General features: G+C 43.9%; 1 protein-coding gene across 2 annotated transcripts in view; it reads right to left on the reverse strand.

Moving 5' to 3' along the window:
* The window catches only part of LOC149858158 (vascular endothelial growth factor receptor kdr-like), a 172,807-nt gene that overhangs the window by 117,300 nt on the left and 37,969 nt on the right, over positions 1-17,538 (reverse strand). For both annotated transcript variants that reach the window (XM_090060162.1, XM_090060161.1), the window contains exon 2: positions 2,648-2,744. In XM_090060162.1, the coding sequence (XP_089916288.1) occupies positions 2,648-2,744 (97 nt within the window). The remainder of the gene's footprint in view (positions 1-2,647; positions 2,745-17,538) is intronic.

Consider the following 17,538-nt stretch of genomic DNA (forward strand, 5'->3'; position numbering starts at 1 on the left):
GCTGGTGCAGGGCTGAGGCCTTGAGGCGGTTCCCAGCAGGCCTGAGAAGGAGGGTGCTGGGAAATACATGCCTGTCCTCTTTGAAGTGCAGCCTCTCCCACATCGCTACCGAGCACTGCAGTGAGGGTGGAGGCCCCAGCCTGACTCATCCCACCAGCTTCCTGTGATTCAACAGGGCAGTGCAGACTTACTGTCCAGCCATTTTTTTTTTCTTGGTCAGGAGACTGCAATCGTGAGCTCTTCCTCTCCTTGATTAATTAGCAACGGAGGGATTTCTGACAGCGCACAACAGCATTCCTCTGCACCCCAGGGCACTGCCAAGCAACATGTAATGCTCTCCACCCCCAGTGGTCACCCTGCTCTCAGGGAAATGTTTTCACTATAAGGTTGGGACACTGGAGGAGTGGCTCCAAATCCCAGAGGCAGTCACATCTAATGGTTACTGCAGAGATCAGTCATAAGCTTTAGGTGCCTGTCCCGGCCCAGTGCACAGACACAAGGTGATGGCTGCAGAGTGGGAGACCTAATTTCAGCAGGAAGGGAAGTTTGCTCTCCTCTCACATCTTGCAGCCTCTGTAGGTACTACTAAACAAACCTTTCTTCTCTCCATTGCCCCAGTCTGCCCCTGTCTAGCTCTCCCCTGTGAAGCAGGAATGATTTCCAAAGGTATATTTTATGCCAGCTTTCAGGAGCTCTTGCATGGCGGGCATGTATGTGTATGCAAAAGGGGCCAATTTGTGCCTGCTGCTATCCTGACACGCAGGATTTCATATTTCAAGCCAAGGAATCAGAATTTGGGCTTCTGTTCTCAGCTGGGGAAGAGAGTTGTCTCATGGCTTTTGGCAAGCAACTTCCCTCCCCCCTGCCTCAGTTTCCCACATGGATGTGGTGAGTTATACTTCTCTCCATCACAGACATGTTGTGGAGATGTATTACTAATGTTTGTGGGGCAGCTTGAGATCATGGTAGGTGCTACAGACGTGCTAAGCACATAATCGTGTATTTATTCCTTCATCTGACAATGCCAAAACACAGCTCCACTCTGTTAAACTGAAGGGCAACGAGTTTAAAACAACAAAACCGAGGCTCTCTCTTTCATGAGCATACAGCGCTACGTGGAATTCATGTCTGCATGCTGTGCTTGAAAGAAATCATGTGGCTAGATTTTTAAAGGACAGTTTAGACTTTACAGCCATCACTCATGTCTGTGGCTTGCCAAGCTAAAAATATCCCAATAAGGTTATTCTGACCTTTGGAGCCACAGTGCCAGCTGCAGGTAGCAGGAAAAAAATCTTCCTGAACTATATAAAAGCTGCATTTTATGGCGGATGAGTGTTACAGTTTTAAACATTGTGTCCTTCCATGGCAGAAAGGGCAATACTGGGTGAGATGGACTGACAGGGACAAAGTCAGAGGGGACCGATGTCTCCGTGTAAATTCCAAGTTTGCAAGATAATGACATGGCAAAGTGAATCTGAGCTGGCAGTAACTTGCACCCTAGAGGATGGGCTGGTGCGGGAGGGAGTAGAGCTAGAGGTGGGTGACAAAGGCACCAGCCCTCAGCACTGATTTTGAGGGGCCAAAAGAATGGTGGTGGCCGCAGCCACCACCCAGGGCACAGAAACTGCTTGTTGGGTCTCTGGGCAGTAGGTGGCAAAACAATCAGCAAGAAGATTGAAAAGAAAGATTGTGCGTGGCTTGCTTAACACTTCCTGCCCCTTGGGCAAAGCCCTCCAGTCTTCTTACGCTTTCGTCTGAGTGAGGTGTTTTTTTTGCTACTGCCTTGGCAAGTAGATCACAATCACAATGATTTATGCCCATTCACACCACCATCTCCAGGCCTCCTGTCTGCCCTGCCATTATGCTTCCATACAGCTGCGAATTCCCTTGCTCCAGTTGGATTTGCTGCTCCAATGACCCGCCACTCAGAGCACCCAGACATTTTACAATTCAGATTTTTAGAGGATCATCTTCCCATAACCACAAGCCCTGATCCCAAATTTGGCACTATCCCTGCAGAGCTAGTTTTATGCACTGTGGCAGTGGATAAAGAGCCTCTATAATTTATGATCAAGAGACTCACTTTTATGAGGCCTTGCTACCTTTGATTTAAAGGGTAAGATCTATTCCAGCAGGATGGGCCTTTAAATATACACAAACTGCCTGCTGTTTATTTAATTGTCATCTATAGGCTGAACAGTATTTAGGGTTGCAAAATGAAAGGGCACAGATAAAAAGGGGGCTGATTACCTGCTGTGGCTATCTAGCTGTCAGTTCCCTACACAAGGGGAGTGAAAGAGAGAATCTGTATTCAGCAGAACTGAACCTTGGCTGGGTAAATACTTATCTGAATGTGACCTGTGACGTCTCCAGCTAAAATTATGGATGCCTTCCCATTTGATTCTTTGGGAGCTGAATGAAGCTCCTCTGCAATGTAAAGCTGCAAAAGATTTGTGCTCTCTCCTCCCTGTTTCATTAGAGTTGGTAAGATACTAGTCCATACGGAAGTGCATGGGAGGGGAAACGTAGTGCAGCTTCCCAGCTATGGCTGAGTAGTGCCCTTTTCATTTCTCCATCCTGAGATACTTTGGTGCTTAGGGAGCCAGTAATTATCAGAAAAATCTGACACTGCTACAGCAAGCCTTACCTGCATGTTACAGTGAAAGGATCTCCTGCTTTGATTATAATCTGATCTTTTGCAATGCTTAACTCTGGTTTCCGTACAGTTGACTCCTCAGCAAGACCTGGGCCAAAACAAAGGAGAAAATGTGCATTTAGGCAGGATACTCAGTGTGTACATTTACATCAGACACAGCTGGATTCAAGGCAGTCTTTCCAAAGCTCAGGTACTGCTGGGAGTACATTTCTCTTTCATTTATATGATGTGATGCTGCTGAAGCCTGGGATTACATGGTGTTAAGTGACAGCAGATTTTGGCCCTTTAGATTTGTTTTTCTGTCTGCAAATCACATTTTTCCCTGTTGATTTTCTCTCTATTCCTATTTCATCTGAAGCTGGTTCCCCCTATGTGTACTGTTGGTTGAGGGTACAGTAAATCCATTTATTTCACAGGGCTTACACTAGCAGAAAAGTGGGGTGAATCAGATCCCCAGCAAATAATCCAAATTGACAGATAAGATACAGCTTGGGAAATGTGTATTTTCCTTTCATGAAGTAGAGAAACAAGAAAACTTCTAAGGAGCACCTTTCTTTCCTTCACAAGTCTGAAATATACACTATATATAACCGCCCCCCAGCTGTACTCCAGAGCAATAGGTACAAACACTGCCATATATTTCTAGCAAGCTCTTTTGTTGGGGACTCTCTAATTGCATGCTGTAATAATGTTTCACAAGGAAAATTTGCAGCTGTGTTTTGCGCTCCCTTACCACTGTCACTCGGTGACACGGTTTAGTGGGCGGAGGTTTTTCCACAGAAGAGCTGTCATCCTCTCTTCCAATCAGTCAAATTTCCTATGACTGTAATACCACAAGAGAGAGAGGATGCCAATATGCTGTGTTTTGCTCTCTCAGTAAATCACTTGATTAATAAACATCACTTAGCCTTTTTCACCTGTTGATCTCCAAGCATTTTACATGGGATTGCTGAATGCTGTTACCCCTCTCTTAGGGATGGAAAAGAGATGTGCTCACAGGCACACAGTGGACAGAGCACAGAGATCAGTCCACTCTTGCTGACTCCTAGTGTGGAGCTCTGTTCAGGGAGAGTCACTGCTTCTCCCTTTCTGGCAACACTGAATCTTGCTTTTAAAATGATTCTGTCAACTGGTTTCAGGATCCTGAGTTTAGATTTTTTTTTTTTTTCAGTGTTTGACAAAACTTCCTCGCTGGAAATGGTCTCCATGGTGAATTTAAAAAAATACAATTCTAAAAAAATTGATGTCTCACCCTATTATGCGGTGAAGCCAAACACAACAGCAGAAAGTGAAAGTGACAAGAAACAAAAGTGAAACTGGCCAGACTACTTGTCCTGTCCAAACATAGCGTAATCAGTGAAACCACAGATATACTTAGATACGTTTCTCACTTTCCAGGGCTAGGACATTAAAGTCTTAGGTTTTCTTTCCCTTCATGCACTTCAAATCTTTATCTTCCCCCTCACATTGAACTCGATAAGTCAGAAAGCCTTAGCTGGGCTTATAACAAAGGCATTTTACTCAGCAGAATAGCAATGATAACATATCTAACTAAAGAAAAATATGCACTGGGGTTTAACTTTTCAACTGGATGGAAAAGTGATTTGCTTCCACCCCACGCCCCTCCTTTTCCTTTTACAAGATACATGCAACGTGTTCTCAGCGCTGCATGTTCTCTCTGCAAAAGGAGCAAACTGAATCACTCCCACTTAGAACAATCTGTGTTCCTATGTGAGCCGTTCAGCCTCCCTTCACAAACCCAGCAGACACCAGCTAATCACTGGTGGGCTTTCTAAACAGGGCTCCACTTAAAAGTGTTTTGCTAGAAATCCTCAGAAGGTGGCACTGATATTTCCTGGCCTGAAATCTCTCTTCTCCAGACAAGCTTCTAAGCCTGTCTTAGCCACTTTTGGCTGTTGCTAGAGATGCCCTGGAACTTTTTGTACCACTACAGATATTTTATCAGTGTCAGTCAAATTTTGTATCAGGCCAACATCAAATGTGCTCTCCAGTTTCAAGTGTGGTGATTGTCCCTGCTCTTTCTCTAAAAATTGTTACTGTATGTAATGTGACAGGGCCAGAATAAACTACTGTGTTCCACTCCAGAGATGGCTGCATTTTAATAGCAAGGAAAGAGAGGTAGTTAGCTGCATTAGTCTCAAATCAGGCAGAAGGCAGGGTATAGATGCAAGTGATTCCTGAACAGTAATGGGCTGTGCATTAACATATTTAGTAAGAACTCAGAGGGAAAAGGGGGGTCACATCCAGAACTTTTTACTAAGGACACAAGCATTCAGCTTAGTCTTCTGCAAGCAGCTCACACCAAGCATGCCCTGACATTTAATGCAGAGGCCCAGAACAACATAGCCTTCATATTAATCTGGCTACTAAGCGTTTCAGCTATTTTAGGACCTCTAAGACAGCACGTTTATTGTGGCAATAACAACCTGTAAGTAGCCGATAGCACTGGAAACACTTCTTGGTGTCATTTTGTTAGCCATCTGCAGTTTATTTCAGTCCTGTTGTGTACATGGCTGGCTTTTTCTTAAGAAACAACCACTACCATGACTCATTTCTAGCTGTTTATGTTCTGGCTTCAACCAGGTGCTGCTTGGACTTGAGACCTTGACTCTACTGGAGTTTGTAATAACCCTGCGCTTGGTGCCTGCAGTGCTTATATGGGGTTTCAGGGGTGCATTATGCTGGCTTGGCACATGGGGCAGCATCGTCCCACCAGATCAGTAGCATAATATGGAGGAGCTGGCACTGGCTGGTTAGATCCAAGTGACTGTTGTAACAGGAGAGCAAAAGGAGTCCTTTGGCTTTTATATTTGAAAGTGTTTTTGTAGACGGGTGGGGGGCAGTGCTTTTCAGTCCCAGTGTTTATATTTCTGAGCTACTTCTTTTACCAAGTTTGCTTTGGCCTCAGGAAACTGAATAAAAAGAACAAACACTGTGTAACTTCAATGCTTTTCTGTCCCATGTGGGGCTGGGGGCAGGAATCCCTACCACACACACACTTCATGGCTGCAGCCAGGTGATGGGGGGTATTATAAACACAGCGTGTGTCCTCGTCTGTGTGCCAGAGTTATAGTAGTAAGGACAGGAGGAGAAAGTGAGAGTGTAATGGAGAGATGGGGGGGCGGGGAAAGGAGGCTGCTCTGATTTCTGATTGCCAGGTACCAGTCACCAGATGGGGGGACATTAGATGCCTCCCAGGGTCCCACCAGGGCCTGACTTTGTTCACATGCCAGATCACTGTGCCGTTGGCCCTGAGATTGTTTTTCTTAGAGGTGAGGTCAGGGGCTGCCCCGGGATGTGATGGGAAACAAGAAAGGGAGTTACCCTATTTTCATATTTGTTTTATTTGTTGGAGGCAGCTCAGGGGGCTGAGAAGTTCGTGTTATTCTGAAAGCAACTTCCCGCAGAGAGTGACAGGCAAATAAGCTAAATCATCCTTAACAAAAACATGCCATCCTCCTCCACAGATCCTGCATCCCAGCATTTCCTCACGGCTGGGTTTTGCCACTCATATTCAGGCTGAACAACACTGTCAGTGGCTCTGCCCATGGAAGCAAGGCACCACATAGTTTGGACTCATAGAAAATCATAAAACAGGCTAGGACGGGATTCAGAAGGTCAGGTGGTCCAGCCCCCTGCTCAAGGGAGGGAAATATCCTGCCCCCTGAGCAAACTTGAGGCAGACTAGGAGAACAGACCCCTTCTGGGGCTGATGTAGACTTAGCATGATTAAATCTAATGTTCTCCTGTATTCAGGCAAGTTCCTTAGTGTTTGTGGCTTGACCAGTACATCTCTTGGCACTAAGCAAGACCATTAATACTGCCCATGCACCACCATTGACAAGAGGCCAAGAGATAAGACCCCAGTAGACACTTGAGAGGCTCTGTCGTGCCTCCCCAGTGGAGGCTCTGATTCCAAAATCTGATCTGCTCTGGGCAGACCAAGGCGCCCTGTTGAGGTCAATGGGCTCCATCCATCCAGCTTTGGTGGCAGACTTTGGGCCTAGAACAACATTCTCCTCTCCCCCAGTAAATCATTCTCATCCTGCTTCTCAGGCTATGAGGGTCATAAAATTGAAAACAAGTGCTGGTGCCAACCACCTCATTACCATAGCAAACCTACAGCGCTGGGTAAGCAGGAAAGCAATCTCCTCTCTGCAAAACGATACATAAAGGCAACAGGAAACTGGCATCTGTGCTGGCGTCTACGCCTTCCATTTTCTCTTCCTTACATCAATGGTAAGGATGTGGTGCTGAGAGGAATTTCTGGGAAGCCGTGGGTGGCGGGGGTCCATGCTTTCCTGACTCAGGATCACGCTCCCTGGGCCCAGAGTGCTCCCGCAGCAGGTCTAGGATTGGAGTAAGGAAGCACGTGGCTGCAGAATTAGCTGTGCCCCTGTGGCCTTCTGAATGATTAGAGTCAGATCTGTGCACAACATCTGCTTTGGGCAACTGTGTCCACACTCAGATTTCAGAGGTTTTTTTAAAATCAGAAAATGGCATTATTTGTATGAGAGGGACACATAGGTACGATCAAAGGCTCCAGTGGACTCAAACAACAGAGGCACTAAGGGCTGTAAGGGCTTTGCCCAAGGTCACACAGGTGGCCAGTGACAAAGGCAGGAATAAAATGATGTCTCCCTTGATTCTGTATCCATTTCCCTGGCTACTAGGCCTTAATGGGTACAAGAGCTCAAAATTCATGAATTGCTCCCTCCTCCCCACCCTCCTTCCTCTGTGATGTAGCAACCCAATCATGACAACGCCTGGGGACCAAGCTGAGTGTATTGCAAGGGCTGATTTGGGAATTATAATGTGGGAGAGAGGGGGAGGAGTAGGTTTACAACTCTTTTGCTTGTAATAATCCCTAGCATCATTTGCAGCACTGATAGAACCGATTTTCTATCTATAGACTTTACCGTGACAACCTCCCTTTAAGCATCATCCACGTGGTGTAACTACAGTGATTCCCTGAAAGGAACACCCCGACGTGCCTGGCGAGACAGACTACGCGTATCTGTTGCACACTGACAGCAAATGTCAGTGCAAAAACTGAAGTGAGGGCCTGTATATCCCTTTCACACAGTCGAGTGCAGTGAGGAAAGGAAGCTGTAAAATGATATCCAAGATGGCATCAGATGCCAAGGACAATTAACAAGCAAGCAGAAAGCCTTTCTGACACTAAGAGATTTTACTCTGAAAGGACTGAATATTTTGCACAAATCAGAAAGGGTTTTTTCCGAGTTACAGCATAGATTAGATATGTGGCTCTGCATTGACAGAGGACTGCAAATACAATGCCCTCAGCTAGCAAAGATAACACACTTGGTTCCGACTTGAGCATCGTCACTGAGGATAGCAATTCTGCAACTAAAAGCATAGTTAATAATTGTATAGCTGAGGCAAGAGACAAAAATCAACCCCAGCTTCTTTTCCCATAGCAGCTTTCCCTTTGCAGGGCTCACTGAAATAAAATGCAATGCAGTATATTTTTGTCAGAAAATTCAGCAGATCCAATTTGGAGCCCATGGAAGGAGCTCACTGGATGAATCAGAAGATGTTAAGTCTAGCTAGTCAGTGAGTAACCACAAGCCTGTAATCATTTGAAGGTTTAGGGTAGAGGTCACCCTTGGCAGGAGAAAAGAACCAGCAGTGTTAACAGCTCTTTTGAGGTTAGTACAGCTTTTGCAATATTTGGTGCATTTATTAAATCCCCTGCTCCTGGATGTATGTGATGATGACAGAATCTCAGCTTTCATTGCTTTAGACAAAAATCAATTTCTAGCACTTTTGCTTGTGAAAGAGGCTCAGACATATGACCCAGACGTGCTGAAAACCACCAGAATGGAAATAGACATCTTGTCTAATTTTTTTCTTAATTACACTATTTTGGTGCACAGTGAGAAGTGATTTTTGGAATCCCAACAGCTAACAATACTGATAGTAGAGACAGACATACAGTTAGGTGAGACGCCGTGTTTGCTCCATTTGGAACACACAGGCGCCATAACTACAAGGATCCTGGACTGCAATGTAGGAAAACTGGGTTTAATTCCTTGCTAGGGCACAGACTTCCTTAATGATGCTGGGGAAGTCACTTCATCTCCCTGTATCTCCGTGCCCCATATACTGGGAAGAGAAACACTCTATTAGAGCAAGGGCTGCCCTGTATTGTATGTGTACAGTGCTTACTGCAATGAAGCCCTCATTCCAGCTGAGACCTGGAGGGGCTACCATTGTATAAATAATCATCATAATGTTAGTTGATGTACATATTGCTGTGCTGAATGCCTCTGTTTATATTAAGGACTTGGATGCACATTAAAAGCTTGTGATAAAAGCTGCCATACACAGAGGTGGTAGAGATGGAGCTTAACAAGTGGCTAAGACTTATCTTAATTCATTTTATGAGAGCCAGTGATGCCAGAATAACAGTGCCCTCTGTGCTTGTGCTGGCACTCGCACCATTCCCCACGTGTCTGAACTGGGCTTATCTTGAGTTACACAATCCTTCCAGGATAATTGCACTGCTGGAAAAAAAAATCCACCGAAACTTGATGTAAAAATAAATGAAAGACTCCTCAAGCCACCTTCCTTGAGAAAACAAAGCTCCTTAATACTGCAAGAGCAGGTCAGCAGCCACCTGCCAAACCATCAGCCCCAGGAAGAGATGTTTCAGGCACACTTGTTTATAAGATTGTTGGAACAGTGGAAAGTTTAGACAGAAACCCTGTGCCAAATACAACAGAGGCAAGATATTTAATGGCCTCCAAAAAGGAGGCCCTGGCTGTGAAGTAAGGATTCAAAAGACAAAAAATATTGCTGATAAGTCTGTCAATATAAATTTGCCAGGGAAATGGGTGTGGATCTTCGAACTATATCAGTTGATATCAGGCCCAAAGCCACTTCTACAAGCCATCCCTGGAATCCTGTACAGGCTCAATGCAGTCTGCTTCTTTACTGCCACTGCCTGCACAGCTCTGTTCATATTATTATCTTAACACTGCACTACTTGTTCTCTTTGCTACTGTCTGGGACAGCAGGAAAAATCAGGGCTACTGCCACACCACAAAGCCAGAGACTGCCAAACAAATCGGTGTCTCTGTCTTTTTGGGAGAACTCCCACCAAGAACTAGGATTGAAAGCAGAAGGGAATGTCATTGTGGCAACAGTGGAAAGGGCAGTGATTAAACCTTTCTCTTAACCACAGATTAAATTAATCCCCATGTTGCTATTTAGTATTCCAGGGATGAAGAGTTAAAATGCACCTGTCCTGCTGCTGAAAATCGCAGGTACCTGACAACCCACTGATTTCAGTGCAATGTTAAGTGGATGATGGCCACACACCAAACCAAGATGACGATTAGCAAGGAAGAGGTAAAGTACCTGAGAGATTTGTGAGAGGATCTAAGTCATGCAGTAGATGATTTGCAATGGACAGTTTCTCTTTGTTACAGAATATAAAAAACTGCATTTTCATCATTGCACACTTCATTTACTGGAAAGAAAGTCTTATATACCCACACTGGTAGCAAGGATTTTAAACCAACCACTGCACTATGTACTGAATTTTCCCAAGTGATAAGTTCTCACATCTCAATGAGAAGTAAGTGGAAGCTGGCAGTGCTCAACAGGAAATCCCCTGAACACTATAGAGGTTTTAGAGCACTGAGACTGAGAGTTAAAATCACTATATAACTATAAGCAATAGACATTATATCCATTGTGTCCCTACACAGCAATTCTGTTCTTATTGTTTCTATTACAATACTGCCCACAGGCCCCATCCAATGTCTGTACCGTATAGACACACATAACAACAGAGCCCTTGCCCTGGAAAAATTACAATTTAGAGAGTAAAGACTGGAAATGGGTAGGAGAAATGGAGATGACATATCAATGCCTTGGATCAGAGATCACAGAGAGTCTGTAGCAGAACCAGGAGCTGAACCCAGGTAGGGGTGTGCGAAGCGGGCCCTATTCGATTTGGATTCGTATTCGGCCTGAATCAGAGACAGGGATTTGATTTGTTGATTTGGATCACTGTCCCTCATTTGATCTGGCCAAATCCAAATCTGAAGATTCGACGCTGATTTGGAGAATCAGTGTTCAGACATAGATACAGCTTTAGAAGTTTTTTCTATGTACCTCGCGGTACCAGCATGGCTTGTGATCGTTGTGAAGCTGGGGCGCATGGAATGTCCCACAGGAGTGCGGGAAGCTCTCCATGTGACAGTGAACCCAGAAGTGGATCGGAAGTACTTCCAGTCCGCTTCCGAGTCTGCCAAGGAGTGTGCAGGGCCCCCCTATGGCTCGGTGGTTGGCCACGGGGGGACCATGTGTGCCCCCCCAGACCCAGAAGGCACCAGTTGCCAAGCTGGGGGGGTGGGGGGAGAGGAGGGCCCTCAGCACGCTCTTCAGTGGACCCATGGTGGACCAGAAGTACTTCTGGTCCACTTCTAGGTCTGCTGCTAAGTGCCCTGGGGAGCCCCCCGCGCTCCTGTGGGACACTCCATGCGCCCCAGCATTGCAGCATTCATGAGCCACCTGCTACCTAGAGGTATGTAGAAAAAACATTTAAAGCTGTGTCTATGTCCGAATCTCCGAATCTTTCCGAATTGATTCAGAGGGTTCTGATTTGATTTGGAGAGATTAAAGGGTCTTCTGATTCAATTTGGATTCAGAGATTTGGCCACCAAATCAGGCAAAATCTCTACTGAATCGAATCAGAGACCGAAGCTTTGCACAGCCCTAAACCCAGGTTTGCTGAATTGCCATTTGGTAAATTGCTAAAGACTCCTTTTCCCCCTCATCGTTTTCCTGCCAATGGTGCCATTGTTGTTCTACAAGCTGAAAAGTGAATGACGCTGAAGGAAAATATCTGATAATATTAAAATATAAAGAAGGCTTTTTCTTTTTTTTTTTTAAAGAGCAACACAGAGTCACATGTTCCTTGCTCACTCATACCTAGAAATGCTCAGGGGTGTCAAAGGGAGAGTTCTGTGTTGGCACAGCATTGGCAGCCTCAAGTTGTGGATCCAGTCCCTAGGAACGGTTAATAAGTTAATTCCACCCAAGATGGAAACATCAAGAGCCCTTCTGTTGAGCTTTCATAAATATTCTAATGGTAGCATTAAACCACAATACCACCAAACTGCAGGCCTCTGTTGATTTTCCAAGCAGGAGGAGCTAGTGTTTGTTTACCTGATTCACAAGAAAGTGGCCCAGTTTGCCCCATTTTTGTTTTCCACACAGCTCAAGCCACAGACAGTAGTTTGGGCGTGCCCACCACTAGTGTCAACACAAATAAAATTATTAGTGCCGAATGGCTGGGAGATCTATCCTATCACAGTAAAAACAGCTGTGAAATACAGCCACCATTTAAAGATAAGATAAGACTCCATAGATTTTCCTGGGATTTATTACCGAGACTTCCTCTAACACTGTCTTGTCCACAAATGGCATTTTCTGATGAAGTGCCACGGGGTCACTCTGACTTCCTCCTCTAATCAACAGAAGCCCTTCAGAAGGGTCACCCACCGCCTGGTGTGTTGATATTTGGCACCTCTGAGTTAATGACCAGGACCCACCGGCCTTTGTTTTTCTGAATTAAAAGCATAACCTTCATGTTCTGACCACACCTACTCGCAGAAGGTTCCCAGAGCAAACAACGCCATACATTTTCCTGGCTCTCCATCTTCCAGATCACTGTATCAATTGCAGATTTATGGAAAGGGGCTGCAGAAGGCAGCATTAGGTCAAGACTGTTTGGTCTTTAACTGCAGCAACTCATTAATCAGAGCCATTGTTTTCTCCTTGACATGAAGTGTAGAGTGCTAAATAATGACAGGGATATCACTGCCCAATGCCCGGTTTGAATTATGGAAGGAGCACAGGAGTGTCCTTTCTTTCGAACGGTATGACAAGTCTACGATTTAGAACTACAGACATAAAATAAACATGAGATCTGGGAAAGGAGGTGACACCATCTGCAATCGGCTGCAACGTGATATGCACTCTAGCGTGGCTTAAAAGTATTTGGGAAATGCAGTAATCTCATGTCTATGGAAAAAAAGGCTGGGAATGTTATTTCATGGCCAAACTAATGGAAAGTCCTCTGGGAAAGAGAAGACCTGGCATGCCTCCATGCTGTACAAATATGCAGCACCAGAAGGAGGGAGAGCAGAGGCCATGTTGATTGGAGGTAGGAGGGTCTATCTAGAAAAAGCCAAAAACAGGCATGGGCCTGGAGGAGCCTGAGGCCTCCCCACCCTTATCCCCCTCCTAGAGGAAGCTTAAAGGTTTCATACGCTCCCTAGACACTATAGCTAAATCTGAACTCCAGATACAATCGTGTGAGGAGCACATTTTCTAGGCCCAGGAGTTTAGTGCCAGAGACAGGACTAGTGTTCATCTCTAGAGTGTATAGTGTATGGGCAGCAGTAGAGTGGGATCTTACCCTACAGTCCTGCCAATGGCCTTGCCCCAAAGTCCATGGACGTCAATGTGAGTATTTCCCCTTAGTGCACCTACTGTTGGACTTCAGTAATAGCGTGGAGCAAAAACACCACTACAGGGGAAGCAGGACTTCAGACTCTGTCCTCTCAGTACCATAGAAATGACTCTCTCCAGCCAGCAATGGCCACAGCTAAGGTAGTAAAGGGCATTTCACAGAGCACCCTCAAAGGATGCTGCTGTCTTAACCTCACCTCACTGGAATTGTCCCAACTGGAGCAGGGAAGAGGCTCTGCCATAGTCTGCCAGAGGCAAGAGTAGATTTGGACCATGATTTCTTTCTTTCCCTTGAAGCAGTGGGTGTTAGCCACTAACAAATGCAGGACAGAGGACTTGACAGGTGTCCTATGGCCTGATTCTCCATCGAAAGTCCCACATCCCTGTGTTACCGTCAAATAAATTCTCCCCAGAGATGAGCTCTTGGGGGGGGGGGGTTTGCACATTGATGGATAAATCATTTCTACTGCATATTAGTCTGACATATTAAAACCTGCATAGCATATTAGGTTGTCTACCCTGCCAAAAATGCTGTATTCAATTTGTATTAATCTAATCAGAATTGCTCCACACAGAATCATTTGTACGCCATGCAGAGTTACTTAAGAAAGTTTTGGATGCAAAGGAAAGAATATTTTAAAACCCCTTTAATTAAATTACTCTATTATTTTGAGTACCTATCAGCAGATTAGCTCATTTATCAAAGGTGACATGCCAGCCTGAAAAGTCAACAGCAGTAACTTGTGAATTTCATGTGTGTCATTTATTGTAGCACTAAATGCTGTGTTCACTCACACATCACTGGGATTAAACTTGGCACCTCTTTATATTTCTTTCAGACTTGTTTGTTTTATAAAGCTGCAAATAATGAAAGCAATAGTTGTGCTGACTCTAGTCCAAGAAATATTTCCCAACCTGCTAATATGTACAAAAAAAGAATAAGACTTTAATGAAACATATCTTGATATAAGACAGGATTCCCCCCCCCCAAAACAAAACAAAACAAAACAGATAAGAAGTAAATCTGTACCTGTCCAAGAAATTATTTCTCTCTATTTCCTTCCTAAGGTTAGTATTTATATCGGATTTTTACACTTTACTGTTTCTTTAAGAAGAATGGCTGGTTTGTTTGTTTTCAAAAGGAAAAGCATTATCAGGAAAGGCTGCTTATATTAATATTAGGCTCCAATTGTGTATTGCAGAGGTTACACCTTTTAAATTTTATTTCTGTTATAGTAGCAAAAATCACTACCTTCCAAAAAAGAGCAATGGATTTCCTACCATTATATGTTTCTTATTTGAGACACTTGGAAAAACTTTTCATATCCTACGCTATATATCACTCTTGACTCATCAACAGGTTTAGAAGTTTCCTAAATATCAGTATATACAGTTATACCAGTGGTTCTCAGAGGGTTGTGATGCCCTCTACTGGGCACCACGGGGTTAGAGAATAGTGGCAGTGCACATTACCTGCATATTGCCCTGCTAGAAAGGCAAGGTAGAGGGGAACTGATTCATGTCATCTTTTTTAAAAAGGGAATCTGTTTTTAAAGAACTGGCAGACTTTCTTAGTCCTTATCAGAAGCAGTGAATAAGTCACCTGCAGCCAGCAGAGGTCAGACTTTATATTAACAACATCAAACACTAAGGAAAGTTTTCTCTTGGAAGCAGGTTAATGGTCCAGATCCTCAGTTTGTACAAATCAACATAGCTGCACCCAAGTCAATAAAGTTATGCCAGTTCTCATGGACTGAAAATCTGGCCAGGTATCTTTAATTGCCATATACAAAAGAAGAAGAAAAAGATAATGATATAGGTATAAATCTCATAGAATTGCACATCATCTCCAAAGTACTGTGTAATTATGGAAAAAAATTATATCTGGTTGATCTTGTTTTAAAAAAAGACTGAGATTTTTACTTGGTCCAGAAGAAATAAATATTCAAGGGAACTGGGGAAAAAAAAATGTTAGGATTAAAAATTTGAGGTGCACAACTCAGAAAGTTGGAAAGCCTGACTCGGCCATTATGTAGATTAAAGCATTGTTCAACATTTATTTAGAATAGTCCATAAATGGCTACTGCTGAAGGACTTTCAAACTGAATCAGTTTGGGGCGTTTACATACTTAGCTGGAGCACTGCATTCATTCAGGTTCTGCATATAAAATACAGTAATGTGCAACACAATAACTAAGTAAATAGAATATAATAAGATACTGTACTCTCACTGGACTCATTTAACAGCAGAACGTAACAAAGTGCTATACATATTCATATTATAGACGTTAAACAGTAGTTTGGAAGAAGAAATGAAGCACTGAGACCCTAAAGTGAAGTTGGAGGGATGGCAGGGAAAATTAAGAACCTGATTTAGCTGTCCTTAGGCAAAAATGCATCAGGGTAATAAAAATGCAAAGGCACTGCCTGTTCAGTCCTGCCATGGGTATGAAAAAGGAGAGAGAGAGAGGCATCTTTTCACACTGAGCCTTCAGACTACTGATGGGCTCCCATACAGTGCCTCCCAAAGTTTATTGCTTCACATACCACATTCCTGAAATATCGGGGGTGGAGTGGGGCGGGGAATGTGTCTCACACATATCAGGTTCATGCATTATCACTGGGGAGCCCCTAAACAAAGCACAACTGAGTCCCAAATGGGAATGGTGTTTAATGGTTTTGGATTATGAGACATCACTAGTTCAGTCTTTGGAAGGTGGCTTGATCAGGAGCACCCATGCAACATGGATCCATGCAACATGGATGCCTCTTCTTCCTAGAAAACTTCAACTACTGAAATTAGTTGTTTATAGTAGGGTTCAAATCGGTAGAACCAGATACGGAGTAAGAGGAACATGGACCTATAGTTTGCTAATGGTGTGTGAAAATTCTGCCTTGATAGCTTGGTAAGCCAACAAAGTATTACCCTTGCTAATGCCAGATTTCAGCAGGAGCACAAGGCTGACTAAGACAATAAGTAAAGGAAGCCAAAGTTCAAACCTTTTGAACAATGACAACCCTCCAGATTAAGCTTGTTTAAAGAGAAAACAACACCTCTAAGCTCATTTGCCTGTCGCAAACTATTAAAAAGTATCTCTCTTTTTCTGGATTCTTTGATGTTAATGTGGAGACTGATAGGTTGATGTGAAGGAAGGAAACACTCAGATAGGCTCAAGGGGCGCATTTAGATGCGCATGAATGCACCTTTTCTAATGCACATTAAATGTAGTACCTCCAGTGTGAGGTACTATATTAATTCTCATCAGACTGTGCTAATGCACAGTAGTGCATTCCCATTATTTTTAGCGATGCTTAATGCGCAGTGGAATATTTTACTATGCATTAGGGTAATATCACAGCTTTTTACATGGCACTTTACTGCACAGTAAAATAGTCTACTGTGCATTAAAGCGCATGTGTAGATGCACCCAAGATGCAAAGTTTGAATCCAGATTTCCAACACCTCAAGCATGAGGGATGTTTCCTAGTAGGATTTTACTTCATGCCCAGTGTGATAGTTTTGTCAAGTTTCTTAAGATTTAAGTAAATATAGCAATGCATTTGTCCTCTATTCCCTCTGCTACTAGTTTCCTTATTTACCTAACATTGCCATTTTGTCTAAATCTTAGATGACATCTCTTCAGACTATTATTTTGTCAAGCAGTACCTTCTGTGACAGGGTACCTGGATCTTACTATACAAGTAATAGTCTGAGTAGGAATCATGTCATTCAGATTTTTCTCCAGAGGCCTCAGGATTCTGACCACAGGCAGACATTCACCTGCTTTTACTGTTGCAAACTGTACGATTATTCAGAGCCAGGAGAAAATCTCTCCAAAGCCGAGCTGTATCAGTATCTCCCAAAGGAAGTGGTCCAGCCCTGTCATTAGGGATATTTAAAATTAGACTGAACAAAGGTAGCCTTTGGGGAGCATCCATATGCTGGCCCTAAATGATTTACAGGGATCTATCTAGAGAGTCTCACATGTCTCAGGAGTCCCACTGAGGGTAGTTTCATGGCCTCTTCGTACCTCAGATAACCTTTCGGTGTCAGAGCGCAGAGAAGGAACTGGCCTATTGCATCTCTTCTGTCTCTGCCTTCTGTATTATGTGGCTGATTCAAAAACAGGATGGACTTTCTGGTGTGCTCAGTGAATTTGGGAAACCCAGATGTCAGGAAGGAGTCTCTTCTCTCAAATCTGATGGGACTGTCTAAGGCAGTGGTCTCCAAAGTGGCGTGCGCAAGACAATCCACTGGGGTGCAGGGAGAAATATTAGAGCTTCTATTTATATTGAAAAAAAAGGAAATTAAGCTTTACTAATACTTAATATATGGCTTGACACTGGCG

This window comes from Crocodylus siamensis, chromosome 8 (genome assembly GCF_052110815.1).
Source record: "Crocodylus siamensis isolate JL-2025a chromosome 8, ASM5211081v1, whole genome shotgun sequence".
NCBI lineage: Eukaryota > Metazoa > Chordata > Crocodylia > Crocodylidae > Crocodylus > Crocodylus siamensis.